Here is an 18,452-nt window from a genome sequence, read left to right as displayed (position 1 = left end):
GCCCTCTCTCTCCTCTCCCCTCCCCCTCTCCTCTCTCCCCTCCCCCTCTCCTCCCTCCCCCTCTCCTCTCCCCCTCCCCCTTTCCTCTCCCCCTCTCCTCTCCCCCTCCCCTCTCCTCTCCCCCCCTCCACCTCTCCTCTCCCCTTCCCCTCCCCTCTCCTCTCCCCTCCCCCTCTCCTCTCTCCCCCTCCACCTCTCCTCTCCCCTCCCCTCCCCTCTCCTCTCCCCTCTCGCCCTCCCCTCTCTCCCCCTCCCCTCCCCTCCCCTCCGCTCTCTCCCCCTCCCCTCTCTCCCCCTCCCCTCTCCCCTCCCCCTCCCCCCTGTCCTCTCCTCTCCCCGTCTCCCTCCCCCTGCTCTCCCCCCCACCCTCGCTCTCCCCCCCTCTCCCTCGCCCTCCCCCTCCCCTTCGCTCCCCCCCCTCCCCCTCCCCTTCGCTCTCCCCCTTGCTCCCTCCCCCTCCCCCTTGCTCCCTCCCCCACGCTCCCCCCTCTCCCTTCCCCCTCGCTCGCTCCCTCCCCCACTCCCACTGCTCTCCCCCTCCCTCCCCCCCCCGCTTTCCCCCCCCTCCCCCGCTCTCTCTCCCCCCTCACTCTCTCCCTCCTCCCCCCCCCGCTCTCTCTCCCTCCCCCCTCCCCCCCCCCCCCGCCCGCTCTCCCTCCCCCCCCCGCTCTCTCTCTCCCTCCCCCCCCCCCTCTCTCTCTCCCTCCCCCCCCCGCTCTCTCTCTCCCTCTCCCCCCTCTCCCTCTCTCTCTCTCCCTCTCCCCCCTCCCCCCCCTCCCCCCTCTCCCCCCCCTCCCCCTCCCTCTCTCTCCCCCACCCCCGCTCTCTCTCCTCTCCCCCACCCCCGCTCTCTCTCCTCTCCCCCCCCCCCCCCCCCCCCCCCCCCCCCCCCCCCCCCCCCCCCCCCCCCCCCCCCGCTCTCCCCTCCCCCCCCCCCCCCCCCCGCTCTCTCCTCCCCCCCCCCCCGCTCTGAGCCGTTGTCCTGGTGAGGAGGCCGCCCCCTCCTGTCCCACAATGCCCCGCTCACCATGGATCAGGGTAATGGTGGTTTTCTTCCCGCTCTCTCTCTGTCTCTCTCTCGGTTTTCTCTTGCTCTGGGCTCTGGCTGTGGGCCCGGCGGCTTCTCTCCGGCAGCCGCTGCGGCCGCGACTGTAAACGGTGCTGAATGTGTTCGACCTCCGGCCGAGCGGGACCGGAGCGGCTCAGGAGAACCGACCGCGGCCTAGACCGAGCCGAGTCCCCGCGGTAAAGTGCCTGTCGCAGTGCTTCCCGTCCTCCAGCACTGCAACCCCCACCCCTACCCTCACCCCCACCCCTACCCCTACACCCACCCTGATCCCTACCCCCACCCCTACACCCATCTCCACCCCCACCCCTACCCCTACCCCCACCCCTACCCCTACCTCCACCCTGATCTCCCCACCACCACCCTCACCCTGATCCCCCCTCACCCTGATCCCCCCCCACCCTCACCCTGATCCCCCCTCACCCTGATCCCCCCTCACCCTGACCCCCCCTCACCCTGATCCCCCCTCACCCTGATCCCCCCCCACCCTCACCCTGATCCCCCCCTCACCCTGATTGCCCCCCCTCACCCTGATTGCCCCCCCCATCCTGAACTCCTCTCTTCACCCTGATCTCCCCTTCTTCCCCCCCCCTTCTTTCCCCCCCCCTTCTTTCCCCCCCCCTTCTTCCCCCCCCTTCTTCCCCCCCCTCTTCTCCCCACCGTCTTCAACCCCCGGCTTCCCTCCCGTCTCCCCCCCCGTCTCCCCCCCCCATCTTCCTCCCTGCTGTCTTCCCCCCGTCATCCCTCCCTCCTGTCATTCCCCGTCTTCCCCCCCTCCCGTCTTCCCCTCCCCTCCCGTCTTCCCCTCCCCTCCCGTCTTCCCCTCCCCTCCCGTCTTCCCCTCCACCCGTCTCCACCCCCGTTCCCCCCTGTCTCCCCCCCGTCTTTCTTCCCCCCTCTTCTTTCTTCCCCCCCTCCCGTCTTCCCCCCCCTCCCGTCTTCCCCCCCCTCCCGTCTTCCCCCCCCTCCCGTCTTCCCCCCCTCCCGTCTTCCCCTCCCCTCCCGTCTTCCCCTCCCCTCCCGTCTTCCCCTCCCCTCCCGTCTTCCCCTCCCCTCCCGTCTTCCCCTCCCCTCCCGTCTCCCCCCCCGTCTTTCTTCCCCCCTCCGTCTTCCCCCACCTCCGTCTTCCCCTCCCCTCCCGTCTTCCCCTCCCCTCCCGTCTTCCCCTCCCTCCCGTCTTCCCCTCCCTCCCGTCTTCCCCCCCCTCCCGTCTTCCCCCCCCCATCTTCCCCCCCCCCGTCTCCCCCCCCCGTCCCGTCTCCCCCCCCCGTCTTCCCCCCCTCCCGTCTTCCCCCCCTCCCGTCTTCCCCCCCCTCCCGTCTTCCCCCCCCTCCCGTCTTCCCCCCCTCCCGTCTTCCCCCCCCTCCCGTCTTCCCCCCCACTCCCGTCTTCCCCCCCACTCCCGTCTTCCCCCCCACTCCCGTCTTCCCCCCCGTCTTCCCCCCCACTCCCGTCTTCCTCCCCTGCCGTCTTCCCTGTCTTCCCCCCCACATCTTTCCCCCCCTCCCGTCTTTTCCCCCCTCCCGTCTTCCCCCCCGTCTTTCCCCCCTCTCCCGTCTTTCCCCCCTCCCGTCTTCCCCCCATCTTTCCCCCCGTTTTCCCCCCTCCCGTCTTCCCCCCCTCCCGTCTTCCCCCCCGTCTTCCCCCCCGTCTTCCCCCCTCCCGTCTTTCCCCCCCCGTCTTCCCCCCCGTCTTCCCCCCCTCCCGTCTTCCCCCCCTCCCGTCTTCCCCCCCCGTCTTCCCCCCCCCCGTCTTCCCCCCCCCCCCGTCTTCCCCCCTCCCGTCTTCCCCCCTCCCGTCTTCCCCCCTCCCGTCTTCCCCCCTCCCGTCTTCCCCCCTCCCGTCTCCCCCCCTCCCGTCTCCCCCCCCCCCCCTCCCCCCCCTCCCGTCTCCCCCCCTCCCGTCTTCCCCCCTCCCGTCTTCCCCCCCTCCCGTCTTCCCCCCCTCCCGTCTTCCCCCCCTCCCGTCTTCCCCCCTCCCGTCTTCCCCCCCTCCCGTCTTCCCCCCGTCCCGTCTTCCCCCCGTCTTCCCCCCCTCCCGTCTTCCCCCCCTCCCGTCTTCCCCCCCTCCCGTCTTCCCCCCCTCCCGTCTTCCCCCCCTCCCGTCTTCCCCCCCTCCCGTCTTCCCCCCCTCCCGTCTTCCCCCCCTCCCGTCTTCCCCCCCTCCCGTCTTCCCCCCCCTCCCGTCTTCCCCCCCCTCCCGTCTTCCCCCCCTCCCGTCTTCCCCCCCCCCGTCTTCCCCCCCCCTCCCGTCTTCCCCCCCCCTCCCGTCTTCCCCCCCCTCCCGTCTTCCCCCCCTCCCGTCTTCCCCCCCCTCCCGTCTTACCCCCGCTCCCGTCTTCCCCCCCCCGTCTTCCCCCCCCCCCCGTCTTCCCCCCCCTCCCGTCTTCCCCCCCCCCCGTCTTCCCCCCGCTCCCGTCTTCCCCCCGCTCCCGTCTTCCCCCCGTTCCCGTCTTCCCCCCGTTCCCGTCTTCCCCCCGTTCTTGCCCTTCCTCCCCTCTCCATTCTTCTCCCTCCCCATGCACTTCCCTGTCCTCCAGGCTATGGTGTTGTGTTTAAACAAACATTCATTTATTTAAACATGTTTTATTTTATTTTCAAAAGATAAAGATCTGCAAGGCACAGATGGTTCTGGATGTCTGAGTGGTGTTGATGTTCGAAGACGTATCCCCATCAAGTTAATCTCTAAACAGTCTAACCGAAATAGGATCTCATCCCGCATTCAGAGAAATATGAGCAGAAATTCTACAAAGTCTCTAACTGCAGATGAAGGTGACAACACGATAGCTTCATTGCAAAATCAGGTTAAAAGGTGGTGTGGACCCTGTTAGATACACATGCCTGGGGAGAATTACAGAATAATTCAGCTCACCCCTTGCCCTCTCCCTGTGACTGAAAGGGCCACCTTATCCCTTTGGCAAAAATTGAATCTGCCTCCAAAATCTGTTAAGCCAGGGCATTCTAGATCCTAACCACTCACTATTCTTTCCCTATCCACTTTAAATTTTCTGTTCTTGAATCATTTCACCAATCAAACACGGATTATCAAACTGGATCATCAAACTCACCCAATTCCTGTAGCCCATGCCTAATCAACCTAGCCTACACATCCATGGACACTTTATCCAATTTAGCATGGCCAGTCCACCTAACTTACACATTTTATGGACTGTGGGAGGGGAACGGAGATATGAGAGAAAGTACAAAATTCCATACAGACAGTCTCCCAAGTGTGGAATTAAACTTGGCTCCCTGGCGTTGTGAGGCAGCAGTGCTAACTACTGAGCCATCGTGCCACCCTACTTGGAAAAGACCTTTTAAGAATGTTAACACCTCTGTCAAATGTCCTCAACTTTCTCCAGAAAAAGAAGCCCATTTTCATCAATCTGTTTGTGTTTTGAAGTCTTCAAACACATCCTGAAGTGTTGTACCCTGCATAAATTTGAATGCTCCATTTGAGGCCAAACCAATGTTTGTGATTATAAGAATCTTATCCAGTATTTCTGTATCAGATGATGTTAAGAGAACTGAATTTCTCCAGTATCAGTATTCTTTAGTTTTCTGTATTTTTTTCTGAAATTTTCCTTCTTTATATTTCCAATTAGTTAGTGATCTACAGAATACACCCATTGGAGTAATGGGGCACTGTCATTACTTAATTCCTGTACTTACTGATCTATACAGGCCAAGGGATGTCTTGATTTGAAAATTCTCAAACCTATATAATTCCAAAACTCTCCAGGATCTCTCTAGTTCTCTAATCTTGGGCTCTTATGCAATTGCAATTTTAATCAACTCACTGTTGGTGGTCTTACTGTCAGTTGCCTTAGTCTTTTAAACTGGAATTTCCACCTTGCAGTTCTATACCCCTCTTAGCTCTTTTCATAAACCCTTAATACCAACCACTTTGCCCAAGTCTTTAACCATATTGACGAAAATTATTTGCATGCCTCAGTATTTTGTTTCATAATGTTCCTTGAAGCACCTTGGAATGGTTGTGTGAAATGGGAGGTGCTGGATGAGTACAAGTTGATAAAGAATGTAGATAGAGTGGTGCTGGAATATTCCTGATGAAGGAATTTTGCCCGAAATGTTGATTTTCCTGCTCCTCGGATGCTGCCTGAACTGCTGTGCTTTTCCAGCACCACTCTAATCTAGAATCTGGTTTCCAGCATCTGCAACCCTTGTTTTTACCTCGTTGATAAAGAATGTAATTGTAACAACATCAGGTGGGTAAAATAAATGTGGATACAGGCTGAATATAATAAAATCAGTAATTGGCAGAAGATTGGCACTAATTGATGGGCAGAATAATATTTTCTGCACAGTAATAATTCTGTGACAGGATTGGTTTAAGGAAGAATGGGACCGATTAGGGACCAATGAGAGAAACACCACATGGAGATAAGAAGCACAGCTGAGATAATTGCATTTATATTTGTCAAGGAAGATGATGTTGCCCAATTGATGGCAAAATAGGCAGTAATTCAAATGCATTTGAAAGTTTTGAATATAAATTTGTCAAGGATTCTTTTTAAAAATGAGTATGTAATACCTTACTTTCCTTGTGTTACACTGTTTGAACTGGTGGGCAGTTTGCATCTTGTGTTTTCTACCACCTCTGGATGACCTCTGACCTCTCTCCAGGACCTCCTCACAGCAATGAGATAAGATTGGAGGGCATTCAGAAATGGAGAATCGATTATAAGACATAAGAGCTGAAATAGACCATTCAGCCAAATTTGTTCTACTATTCAGTGAGATTATGTCTGTTTTGATTGTCCTCAGCTACAGCTTCTTGCCTTTCACCCGTAACCTTTGATTTCCTTAGTGATTAAATATCTATCAATCTCAGCTTTGTATATACTTTGCAACCCAGAATTGACATCCCTCTGCAGTAAAGAATTTCATAACTTTGGTACCCTCAGAAGAACTTCCTTTTCTTCCCAGTCCGAAATGTGCGACCCCTTATTCTGAGATTATGCCCTCTGGTTTGAGATTGTCCTACAACAAGAAGTAACCTTTTAAGCATTTACCCTGTCAATTCCCCCAAGAATGTTTCAATAAAATCTCTTCTCTTGCTCCTAAATTCCAATAAGCATAGGTTGAGTAGGTTGGGCCTATCTTCCTAAGACTGTTCTCCATAAGAGGTCAAACTACTAAAATTATCTGGGTTGCCTTTATGCTAGTATACACTTCTTAGAAAAGTGGCCCAGTTTCACTATTCCAACTATGGTCTGACCAGTCCCTACCTTTACACTCCGTTTCCTTAAAATAATGAGCAATATTTCATTTACCTTCCCTGTTATCTGCTGAACTTGGATGCTAACTTCTTGTGACTAAAAGAACTCCCATATCCCTCTGTTATTTTGCTTTCTGCAGTTTTTCTCCATTTAAGGAATATCCTGTTGTCCAATCTTGCTGCCAAAGTGCGTAACCTCTCATTTTCCACATTATATTCCATTTGTTGAGTTTTTGCCCACTCTCTGTTAATCTGTATATATCCCTCTGCAGGTATATGGTTTTGTGTCATCCCAACCAATTGCCTTCCTTATTTTTGAGTTATTGGCAACCTTGGTTATACAAGATTCATTTTCCTCATCAAAATTATTGCGAGGTATTGTACATAATCGTGGCTATAACACTGTTTCCTGCTGCACTTGACTAGTTACAGATTGCCATCCTAAAGTGACCCCCTTATCCCAACTCTGTTTTCCATTAGTTAGCCAGTCTGTCCATGTTAATGTACAACCCCAACACCAAGGGCTCTTAGAAAGGGTGTGTGCACAGTACATTATCAAATATAATCTTAATGTGTGATGCATTATCAAATGCCTTTGAAAATTCAAATATGTTGCATCCACCGCTTCCCCTTTCACTTTATCTCCTTTATCTTTATCCCCTATTACCACTTCAAAGAATTCTGGTAAATTTATCAGGCATGATTTTCTCTTAGCTAAGCCATGCTGACGATTTGTTCGTGTGTATTTTGAAATGCTCTGCTATTTCAATTTATGTATTATAACTGACCTGCTTTCCTTTCATTCCTTATAGAATGATCTACTCTTTCTTCTATTTCTTACTTTCGTATTACTTAGTTAATCCAAAATTTGTTACTTTTTACGTATGGGGGTCATGTTCTATTGTGAAATGTTTGCTTTTGATATCATGTAGAAGGATTTGACTATAACGATGATGGGAGCTATGAATGCAAATCTGGAGAGGTGTTTGGAAGCCAGCATCGATTTCCTCTGCAGTTTTTCTGGGATTTTAAGGTAACTTTCTTAAAAAAAACTGTACATGTTGATTTTGAAATATTTTCATAAATCATGATGTTTAAACATGCTTTACAGATAAATTTGCTTGGAGAGAAAGATGACACTCCCATTCATTTCTGTGATAAATGTGGATTGCCAATTAAGATATATGGACGCATGGTGAGTGACATCCTCTGAATACTGTAGTAGATTTTTAGTTAAGAGAAATATGATTTTTTTTTTCCTTCTTCTTTCATATGTTGCATTTAACTAGTTACTTGGGAGCTGTTCATCGAGATTACAATTGTCTTGAAAAGTATGAACTCCAATTCTTTAATTTTATCTAGCAGGTTTAGACAGCTATTAGTTTTCCTGCAGATAAGCTTGTTTGTAAGCTAACACTTAAGCAATCTCATTTAACTATGAATTAATCTTCTGTCATAGGGTGAGTGTAGAGGAGATAATCTGCTCTCTTATTAGAGGGAGAGATGGTTGGTGATGATTTTAACCTGAAATTGTGTTGCTGGAAAGGCGCAGCAGGTCAGGCAGCATCCAAAGAGCAGGAGAATCGACGTTTCGGGCATGAACCTTTCTTCAGGAGAAGGGCTCATGCCCGAAACGTTGATTCTCCTGCTCCTTGGATGCTGCCTGACCTGCTGTGCCTTTCCAGCAACACATTTTCAGCTCTGATCTCCAGCATCTGCAGACCTCATTTTCTCCTAGATGAGTTTAACCTGACAGTCTCCATGCCTTGGTCAAGATTTAAAAAGTGCGGCTGTCACAATGGCCTCAGCAATATAGAAATTGAATGTGTGCTGTTGATGTCACTGCATCACAAACCAACCATCCAGCAAACAGAACTACTGAATGCCCAGACATTTCCCTCTCTGCCAAAATGTCTCTAATAAAATCTATCTGTCATTTAACTGCCCATTCTTTTAGCCTATCAGTGTCCTAAAAAAGTCAATTGCTATCATCTTCACTGCTACACCTCCAATATAGGTTAAGTGGTAAGTAAATGTCACCAGATTAGTATTCCAGAACCTCAGGTTAATATTCTAGCAATGTAGCTTCAAATTCCACCGAGACAAATGGTGAAATTTGAATACAATAAAATTATAGAATTAAAAATTAAACCGCTAGTGATGATGCAATTGTCAATTGCTGAACAAATCCATTTGTTCACTAATGTCCTGTAGAGAAGGAAATTTACCATCCTTTGTCAGGGTGAGACCTAGAGCAATTTGGTTGACTCAGTAACTATCTTTGGAATGACCAAACATATGCTCAGTTCAGAGGCAGTTAAACATTGGCAATAAATGCTGGCCCACTTCCCATGAAAACTTTTTTAAAGAATTTGTGTTATCAGCAAATATGACATCCTACTCTCTAAACCAATATTCAGTATGTCAGTTTAAAAACTTGTATTAAAGCTGAATTAGCTCTGACCATGGGACTGGAATTGCTATAAGCATTGCAGCAAAGGCAATGCAAGCTAAAGCTTTGGAAAATCTTGAGACCACAGACAATAGGCGGGAGAGTAATGATCACCAAGTTGTCACTGGAGCTGTAGGAACTAATTCAATCCTTACTGTAGAAAAAGCATTTTGATCTGTGTGAGATGTCTCACCATAAGAATTAGGGAAAATCAGTGATAGCCAAAGTGACACTTCCTGCAGGAGCAAAACTGACTTTGGACATAATAACTGAAGGTGGCAGAACTCAAAGGAGTTGAATCTGATAGCATCTATAAACTGAAGGGGAAGCAAGTTAAAGTCAACATAGATTCTGATGAATCAGTCACAGAAAACATTGAAAATTAAAGCAAGAAGTCCTAGGGTGTATACAGTTTAATCTTTAATTTATGTAATGGACTTTAATTGGGAAGAAATATCACCTTTACATGTGCACCAAATCAAAACTAAGTGCTTGTAAAAAGAAAAATCAAATCAATTGATTTGATGAGCTAAAGGGCCTTTTTCTGAGCTGTTGACACCTGCCTATGGGCATTGGAAAACACAATCTGCAGTCCTTCAGTCTGAAAAGCCACCAATTTCTATAACCTACCTTTTTTTGAGCTTAATCTTCTTTCTATCCAAGCTGATACTGATTCTTCTCTTCCATGAGCCTCAATGTTTTTAAACAGCCTTTTTTGAGATATTTTGCCAAATGGTCTCTTAAACCTGTGTTGACAAGTGTTGTTCAACAAATTTTGCTATTGCTAGTTCATTCTTTTCAAATTAGATGTGACAAATTGTTGCTTTCTAATTGAGTGAGAATTTTTAATCAGGTGGACATTAAGACTCTTACGCTGCAGTTCCAGCCCTGTCAGAACAGGAAAATTCTGCAAAAGAAGACAATTCCTAGCATTAGTTTTGTTTTAAGAAGCAAAATCAAACAAGACAAGTGAAATACTGTAGATGCTGGGAATCTGATATAAAATTAAAAATTGCTGCCAAAGTTCAGGTTCAGCAGCAGCATTTATGCCAAGAAAAACTGAGTTAATGCTTCAAGTTGCTCAGCTTTCAAATTAACATTGAAATGGCATTGTCTCAGGTACAGTTTTGGTATCCTTATTGACAGAAAGATATGGTTGCCATTGGGGAAATACAGCAAAGATTCATCAGGCAGGTTCCTGCAGTTGGAGACTGGGAAAGGATAATGGGTGTCCGATGAAGAACAGACTATGTGCACATTTTCGGGATTTATATGAAATGCATGTGATCTCATTCAAATATGCTACATTATTTTGCATGGGTCGATAGTGTAGATGTTTCGCCTGGCTGGGGATATCTAAATCTGGGGTGGGGGGGGCACTCTCAGAATGAGGGCAGATCATTTAGGGCTAAGATGAGAAACATCTTTACTCAGAGAGTGGTGAGTCTTTGAAGTTCTGTACCTCAGAGGATTGTAGAAGCTTAGTCGATGAATATGCTGAAGGAAGTGATAGGTTTCTGAAGTAATTGTACAGAGGCCAATATTTTGTCACAATGTCACCCCCCATTTAGACATGGGAAGTCCTTAAAACTGATCTAGCTTCCTCAGAGCTAGCTCTCAGAGTGAACAGAACTTCTGACATTCCTGTTTATGCCTGTCAGCCAGGCGCTCCCTGATTAGACCAGATTAGTAGCCTCAATCAGGAAACATATTCAATGAGGGGCCACTTGGCTGACCTCGTTATAATTACTGCAGCTTCTACATATTAAAAGCATCTCTGGATATTGCAAGATGGTGGTATTAAGACAGAAGATTAGCCAAGATTTCATTGAACGACAGGGTGAGCCTGAGGAGCTGAATAACCACTTGCTCCTTTTTCTTATGTTCTTAGGTCTAGCTCTATTCGTGGAACATGGTAAAAAAGGTTCCCATTGAAGAAAGTTAAACCATGTTGAAATTTTCTTTTCTAGTTACTCCATTACAACTGGCTTCTGTGATGACGAGTCACTGCAGCTAGAAGTATTTTCTGGCAGAATTGTTGTAATGTGTGGTGCCCAATTGTTTATCTCTGTTCTTATCCATCAATACCAGTGCATCTCTTGTAAATTGTTACAGGATTCTTCCATCATGTTTGGTAATTTTAACCATTTGATGAATGTGGTGAGCTGGTTGACTCCTGATCAGTCCATGTATAGTGCTACCAGTGTTGGGATAAAAGGGGGTTAGTCCTGGACTTCACTTGAACCATGCTGCAAAGTGGCGAATTGAAAAGCTGTTTAGGGGAAAACTCAGGAGAGGGGATACTCAGGTCAAAAGATATGGAGACTCTGCAGTTCATATTTCGAATGAGGCTCCAAGAGATAGAGCATTCAATGATTAGAAAACAGAAGCAAAGAGGATAAAAGAAGGGAAAGAAATAGTAAAAAGGCAAAATTAATAGCACTTAACTGTGCATAGTGTTCAAGACAAAATAAATGAATTAATGCTATAAATAGAAGTTAATGATTATGACCTTCTAGTTATTACAGTAGATTTGAGATACAATAATAGTGAAAGCTTGCTAGAACACCAGTCAAAGTACACCCGCATTTCAGTGAAAGTCTAAGGAAGGATAAACTGGCATTGGCAACAGTGTAAAGAAGATGCTCCATTCATTCAAGTTATGGAGGGATTTTCTTATGAGGGCGTGTTGAGTAGTTTGGGCTTGTACCCTTGCTAACAAAGACCACGAACACCACCATGTATCCTGATCAACATATTTACCCTCGGGCTTGCTGCAGTGTACCAGCAAAGCTCAGTGCAAGCTCGAACAGCACTTCATTTTCTGATTGGGAACCCTGGAGCCTTCTGGACTGAATATAGAGTTCAACAATTTTAGGGCCTGAACATCTCTTCCTATGTGCTTACCCTAACCTGGGCCTTGTCAATACATGAGCTACTTCCACAAACAACCCTATGTCAGCTACTGATGGTCCTCATTACCAGCTGCTGAATCTCCCAAGCTGACCTTTAGCCATTCCTTTGTCTACTCAGTCACTGTTCTCTTTCTCTCTGGGCTCCAACACGTTTTTTTGGAAGTCCTATCTTTCGGAGCACCACCCCTTCATCAGGTAACTAATGGGGCAGGATCATAAGACACAGAATTTATAGCAAAAGATCACAGTGTCATGCAATTAAAACAATATGTTGGGCAAACCTAGATTGCTGTTAAGTCTTTCATCTTTTAGAATGGGTTGCAGGCTTTGGTTTAATAATATTTAAATCCCAGAACTATTTTTAAGTCACATTCTCAAGAAAACCATTCTAAAAGATGAAAGACTTAAACAGCAAACTAGTTTGTTCATTATATCATTTTAATTGCATGACATTGTGATATTTTGCTATAAATTATGTGTGATATGATCCTGCCCCATTAGTTACCTGATGAAGGAGCAGCACTCCAAAAACTAGTACTTCCAAATAAATCAGTAAGGCTATAACCTGGTGTTGTGTGATTTTTAACTTTGTCCATCCCAGTCTCGTAAATCCATTATCTCTTCCCCCCCACCCCAACTCTTCATGCTTGAATCCTGCCATTCCTTCTTCCATGTCTCAATGAACATAGAACATAGAAAGATACAGCGCAGTACAGGCCCTTCGGCCCTCGATGTTGCGCCGACCGAATCCTACCTAACCTATACTAGCCCAATAACTTCCAAATGCCTATCCAATGCCCGCTTAAATGACCATAAAGAAGGAGAGTTCACCACTGCTACTGGCAGGGCATTCCATGAACTCACAACCCGCTGTGTAAAGAATCTACCCCTAACATCTGTCCTATACCTACCACCCCTTAATTTAAAGCTGTGTCCCCTAGTAACACCTGACTCCATTAGCGGTAAAAGGTTCTCAGTGTCGACCCTATCTAAACCCCTAATCATCTTATACACCTCTATCAAATCTCCCCTAAACCTTCTCTTCTCCAATGAGAACAGCCCCAAGTGCCTCAGCCTTTCCTCATAAGATTTTCCTACCATTCCAGGCAACACCCTGATAAACCTCCTCTGCACTCGTTCCAATGCCTCCACATCCTTCCTATAGTATGGCGACCAAAACTGCATACAATACTCCAGATGAGGCCGCACCAGAGTCCTATACAGTTGCAACATGACCTCAGGACTCCGGAACTCAATTCCTCTACCAATAAAGCCCAGTACACCATATGCCTTCCTCACAGCACTATTTACCTGGGTGGCAACTTTCAGACATCTGTGTACATGGACACCAAGATCCCTCTGCTCATCCACACTACCAAGTAGCCTACCATTAGCCCAGCAATCCATCTTCTTGTTACTCCTACCAAAGTGAATGACTTCACACTTAGCTACATTGAATTCCATTTGCCACATTTCTGCCCAGCTCTGCAACTTATCTATATCCCGCTGTAATCTACCACTTCCTTCCTCATTATCCACAACTCCACCGACTTTTGTGTCATCCGCAAACTTGCTTACCCAGCTTTCAAGCCCTTCCTCTAGATCATTTATAAAGATAACAAAAAGCAATGGTCCCAAAACAGATCCTTGTGGTACACCGCTAGTAACTGCACTCCAAGATGAACATAGTCCATCAACTACTACCCTCTGTCTCCTTCCAGCCAGCCAATTCCTAATCCAAACCTCTAATGTATCCTCAATGCCATACCTCCGTAGTTTTAGCATTAGCCTACCATGGGGAACCTTATCGAACGCCTTACTAAAATCCATATACACAACATCTACTGCTTTACCCTCGTCCACTTCCTTAGTCACCTTCTCAAAGAACTCAATAAGGTTTGTGAGGCACGACCTGCCCTTCACAAAACCATGCTGGCTATCCCTGATCACGTTATTCCTACCCAGATGTTCATAAATCTTATCCCTTACCATTCTCTCTAAGACTTTGCCCACCACTGAAGTCAGACTCACTGGCCTATAGTTACTAGGGCTATCCCTACTCCCTTTCTTGAACAACAATGCTTGCAACGATATTTCTTTTAGATTACTTACAGTGTGGAAACAGGCCCTTTGGCCCAACAAGTTCTCAGTGACCCTCCGAAGAGCAACCCACCCAGACCCATTCCACTACATTTGCCCCTTCACCTAACACTATGGGCAATTTAACATGGCCAATTCACCTAAACTGCACATTTTTGGATTGTGGAAGGAAACCGGAACACACGGAGTAAACCACGCAGACATGGGGAGAATATGCAAACTCCCCACAGACATTTACCTGAGGCAAATTTGTCTGGCGCTGTGAGGCAGCAGTGCTAACCACTGTGTCACAGTGCCACCGATATGACCTGCTGTTCAGTGTTCTAAGTTTATCAGTCTTACCAGTCAGGCTCCTTGCATTTAAATAGGTACAATTTAGCCTTCCAGTTCTCCCATATGCCTTATCATGCCTATGTCTTCTTTGTCTGCTGGTGTGTCCGAACATTTCTTCGACATCTTGCTCGCAGCTTTATATCAGCTGTGTTCCTACCCCCCTGCCAAATTAGTTTAAAACCAACAGCATGAGCAAAACTCATGCAAGGATATGAGGTTCATTCTGTTTCAGGTGCAACCCATCTGTCCCAATGATCAAAAATCCAAAGCTCTCCCTTCGACCTATGCCATCCATTTTTATGCATATTAATCTGACCTATCTGCCTAATCCTATACTCAGTAGCACGTTGCACTGGAAGTTATCTTGAGATTACAGCCATAGTAGGTCTCCTCTTTCATCTGTAAATTTTGGTTGCAGGACCTAATTTATTTTTTTATCCATGTCATTGGTATCCAACATTTACAGCAACTGTTGGCTGTTCACTCTTTCTGTCTTCAGAATGCTGCTATGAGACGTATCTGACCCGAGCACAGGGGGCAACATACCATTCGAGAGTCTCGTTTGTGGCCATATAACCACTCATAATCAGTTCCCCTGAGAATTAAGTCTCCCTTAGTAAAGCGGTCGCAGTTTCTTCCTCCCCTACTGCAAGAGTTTGCTGCATTCCCTTGAGAGGCAATCCCACTCCCCACCCCCAGTATCCAACTTAGTATATCAATTTGAAAGGGGGATGGCTGCAGGGGACCTCTGAACTACCTGCCCATGCCTACTGGTTTTCTTAGTGGTTACCTAAGCTTTTCTACCTGTCCAGCCCTTACATTTAGCAAGCTGGTCACATCACCTGAATTATCTATGATGTTCTTAACCTTGTAAATGCTCCATAGTGAGTCTGTCTGCTGCTGCATCTGCTCCATGCAATTGATTAGGGGTTGTGGCTGAATGCACTTCCCACATACGAGGTCACCGTGGAGACTGGGAGTGTCCCTGATTTCCTATAAATCACAGAAAGAGCATTCCACAGGACCGAATTCTCCTGCCATTATGATCCTTACCAACTACAAACGATAAACTGAACAAATTACTCAACCTTGCCCACTACTTACCAAAACAGATTTCTCTCTCTCCTTTTTGCACTAGAATTGTCATATAATCTCTGCAGTGTGGAAATAAGTCCACATCGACCACACGAAGAGTAACCCACCCAGACCCATTTCCCTCTGACTAAAGCACCAAACACAATGGTCAATTTAGTATGACCAATTCACCTAACCTGCACATCTTTGATTTGTGGGAGGAAGCCCATGCAGACAGTCACCCAAGGCTGGAATTGAACCCGGCTCCCTGGTGCTGTGAGGCACCAGTTCTAACCACTGAGCCACCGTGCCACCTGTAGCGGTAACCTGAATTTTCCTAATGAAGTATACAAAAATAAGGACTTTACACTTTGTCTCCCACCCTGTACTACTTACTCAGTCCTTAAAGCTGGTTCCAAATCAGCCAATCACTTCACCACTTCCCCTGATTGTTTCTATCTCACAAGTACGCCTCCTCTCACACGTACGCTCCCTCTCTTTCACACTGTCTCTCTCTCATGCACTCACAGCATTCTCACACATGCACGCGCACACCCCCTCTCTGACACCCGCACCCATGCTATCGCGTGCCCTCGCTCTCATGCGCCCTCGTACTCTCTTTCAAACTCAGTGTTTTGCTGTATCCCACTCTTCTGCTCTCGCTTTCACCCTTTCTCTGTTTCGCTCTCTCTCTGTCACTCTTCCGCTCTCTGTCTTTTACAGACAAGCTCACTCTGTTCCAAGTCTAGGATTAAGTTGAAACAGTGAACCCAAAACTGATTTTGCTGTAAAGTCTTGCCATTATATGATGTACGGAACAAATGGGTATTTAATGTGTTGCCTCAAATGTGTATTTCTTCACAGATTCCATGCAAACATGTGTTTTGTTTCACCTGTGCGAGTTTGCAAGAGAAAAAGGGTGACAAGATGTGTCCTGGGTAAGACGTATTCTGATTGTATTGAGCTTTTCACTGCACTGTGCCTTTCTTGGTATTGAAAATATTTTAAACTATTTTACTTCATAACACCTGGCCTTTAGCAGCACAATTCCTGGCTCAGTAATATTGCCAGTTATTTCTCAAATGTTTTGATCAATTCATGCTATATCATGTAGACTATCTGAGCAGTACACTTCATGTACAGCCATTGGCAGTCCATATTATTTTAATCAACCTGTTATGACACCCCTCTGGGACAAGTGAGAGCTGAACCCAGGCCCTCTAGCTCAAATGTGGAGGTGTTGGACTGGGGTGGGCAAAGTCAGAAGTCACAGGGCACCAAGTGTTAGATCTCATATTTTTCATTTAGAATCTGAGTCGTGGGGTGGTTTCAGGTAACATTTATTATGATTTACTGCTTCATTTCTCCAGAGCAATAAGGCACACAAACGCTTCAGAATGTCTTAATGATACATTTTAAACTTGGAATATGCATGCCACCCAACCTCCCTTTTATTACTATTGGTCAGCGGTATGAGTTATCCCTTTGTAATTGGCTGTCTGATACAGCATTTTATACAGGTCAAGCTTGCCTCAACTACTTACGTGCAGTACACAGTTTAACTGTTGTTAGTCCTTAACCCAATGGAAATATTGCCACACTCAGCAATTTCAGTGTATTTCCAATTAAGCAAATCATATCACTAAAGGACAAAGAGATTGACAGGCTTGTGGTCCACCCTTGGTCATTCCTGATGTTTCCCAAACTTGTTTCTCTTCCTTCTTGAGGTTTTTCATATTGGACACTGCATTCAAGTAACCTTTGCCAGCTGCACTGTGTCAACAATTGACTGGATACTTGCCTATCATTTCAGGACCATATTCATTTCTCCTGGCTGCTTTTAGTATCTCAAACTGGTGCGAATCTTTTCCTTTGATGCTTTTAGTGATTTTTTTTGTATATAGGTTGATCCACAACTACTTCAAAATCTATTTGAACTATCTTAACTAAAACTTACTCTTAGTGTTGTAATAGATTGATTACATAATTCAAGAGAAACAACTAATTAGTGTGAAATGTTCTTATATATGTCTTGTGTGAAATTTTCTTATGTATGTTATGTGCAAGCAACTGCAACTGCACAAACAGGAACTTTGAGTCTACAGAGTTGCTGTTCTACTTGCGAAGACTACATTGAGCTAATATAATCCCAAGTTCTCGAATTGCTGTCAGCCTGTTCTGTTGCATTAGCCATGGGCATATCTAGCATCAGGTTATAGTCCAACAGATTTTTAAAATAACAAACTTCTGAAGCACTGCTTTGTCAGGTGATGTTTCAGATCTGGGGCGATACAGTGGTTCACTGGTTAGCACTGCTGCCTCATAGCATCAGGGATCCAGGTTCAATTCCATCCTTGGCTGACTGTCTGTGTGGAATTTGCAAATTAGATTAGATTACTTACAGTGTAGAAACAAGCCCTTCCACCCAACAAGTCCACACCAACCCTCCGAAGAGCAACCCACCCAGACCCATTTTCCTACATTTACCCCTTCACCTAACACTACGGACAATTTAGCATGGCCAATTCAGCTAACCTGCACATTTTTGGACTGTGGGAGGAAACCAGAGCACCCAGAGGAAACCCACGCAGACACAGGGAGAATGTGCAAACACCACCCAGACAATTGCCTGAGGTGGGAATTGAACCTGGGCCTCTGGCGCTGTGAGGCACCGTGCCACTATGCCGTGTGTCTGCGTGGGTTTCTTCTGGGTGCTCCAGTTTTCCCCCAGAATCCAAAGATGTGCAGGTAGGTGGATTGGCCATGCTAAATTGCCTGTCTTGTCCAGACATGTGCTGGTTTAGGTGGGTTCATCATGGAAATGTTGGGTTGCAGCCATAGGGTAGAGGATGAGTCTGAGTGAGATGCTCTTCGGAGGGTCAGTGTGGACCCAATAGGCAAAATGGCTTGTTTCCACACTGAAGGGATTCTCTGATAAAAGGGGCGGCACTAGGTTGTTTCCAGAGTTGAAGGAGTTAATTTACAAGGGGAGGCTGAGAAGACTGTGATTATGTTCATTGGAATTTAGGAGAATGGGAGGGGGCGGAGGTTGGATCTTACAGGAACATATAAAATTATGAAGGGAATAGATAAGATAGAAGCAGGGAAGATGTTTTCACTGGCAGGTGAAACTAGAACAAGAAGGCTTAGCCTCAAAATTAGGGGCAGCAAATTTAGGACTGAATTGAGGAAAAGCTTCTTCACCCAAAGGTTTGTGAATCTGTGGAATTCCCTGCTCAGTTGAGGCTTCCTCATTGAACGATTGAATGTT

General features: G+C 47.1%; 1 protein-coding gene across 2 annotated transcripts in view; it reads left to right on the top strand.

Annotated features, from left to right (window-relative positions):
- Positions 1-966: 966 nt before the first annotated feature.
- Positions 967-18,452, top strand: part of cbll1 (Cbl proto-oncogene-like 1, E3 ubiquitin protein ligase) — a 39,005-nt gene continuing 21,519 nt past the window's right edge. The window contains exons 1-5 of one of the 2 annotated variants that reach the window (XM_060843293.1): positions 967-1,038; positions 3,670-3,837; positions 7,240-7,340; positions 7,419-7,502; positions 16,046-16,119. In XM_060843293.1, coding sequence (XP_060699276.1) covers positions 1,029-1,038; positions 3,670-3,837; positions 7,240-7,340; positions 7,419-7,502; positions 16,046-16,119 — 437 coding nt within the window. In that variant the 5' untranslated portion in view covers positions 967-1,028. Of the gene's footprint in view, positions 1,039-1,144; positions 1,246-3,669; positions 3,838-7,239; positions 7,341-7,418; positions 7,503-16,045; positions 16,120-18,452 lie in introns of those variants that run through there. The other variant, XM_060843294.1, reaches the window with a different exon arrangement.

Source organism: Hemiscyllium ocellatum, chromosome 23, assembly GCF_020745735.1.
Source record: "Hemiscyllium ocellatum isolate sHemOce1 chromosome 23, sHemOce1.pat.X.cur, whole genome shotgun sequence".
Taxonomy (NCBI): domain Eukaryota; kingdom Metazoa; phylum Chordata; class Chondrichthyes; order Orectolobiformes; family Hemiscylliidae; genus Hemiscyllium; species Hemiscyllium ocellatum.
Note: the sequence above shows the minus strand (reverse complement) of the source record. Positions and strands in the feature narration are given on the sequence as shown.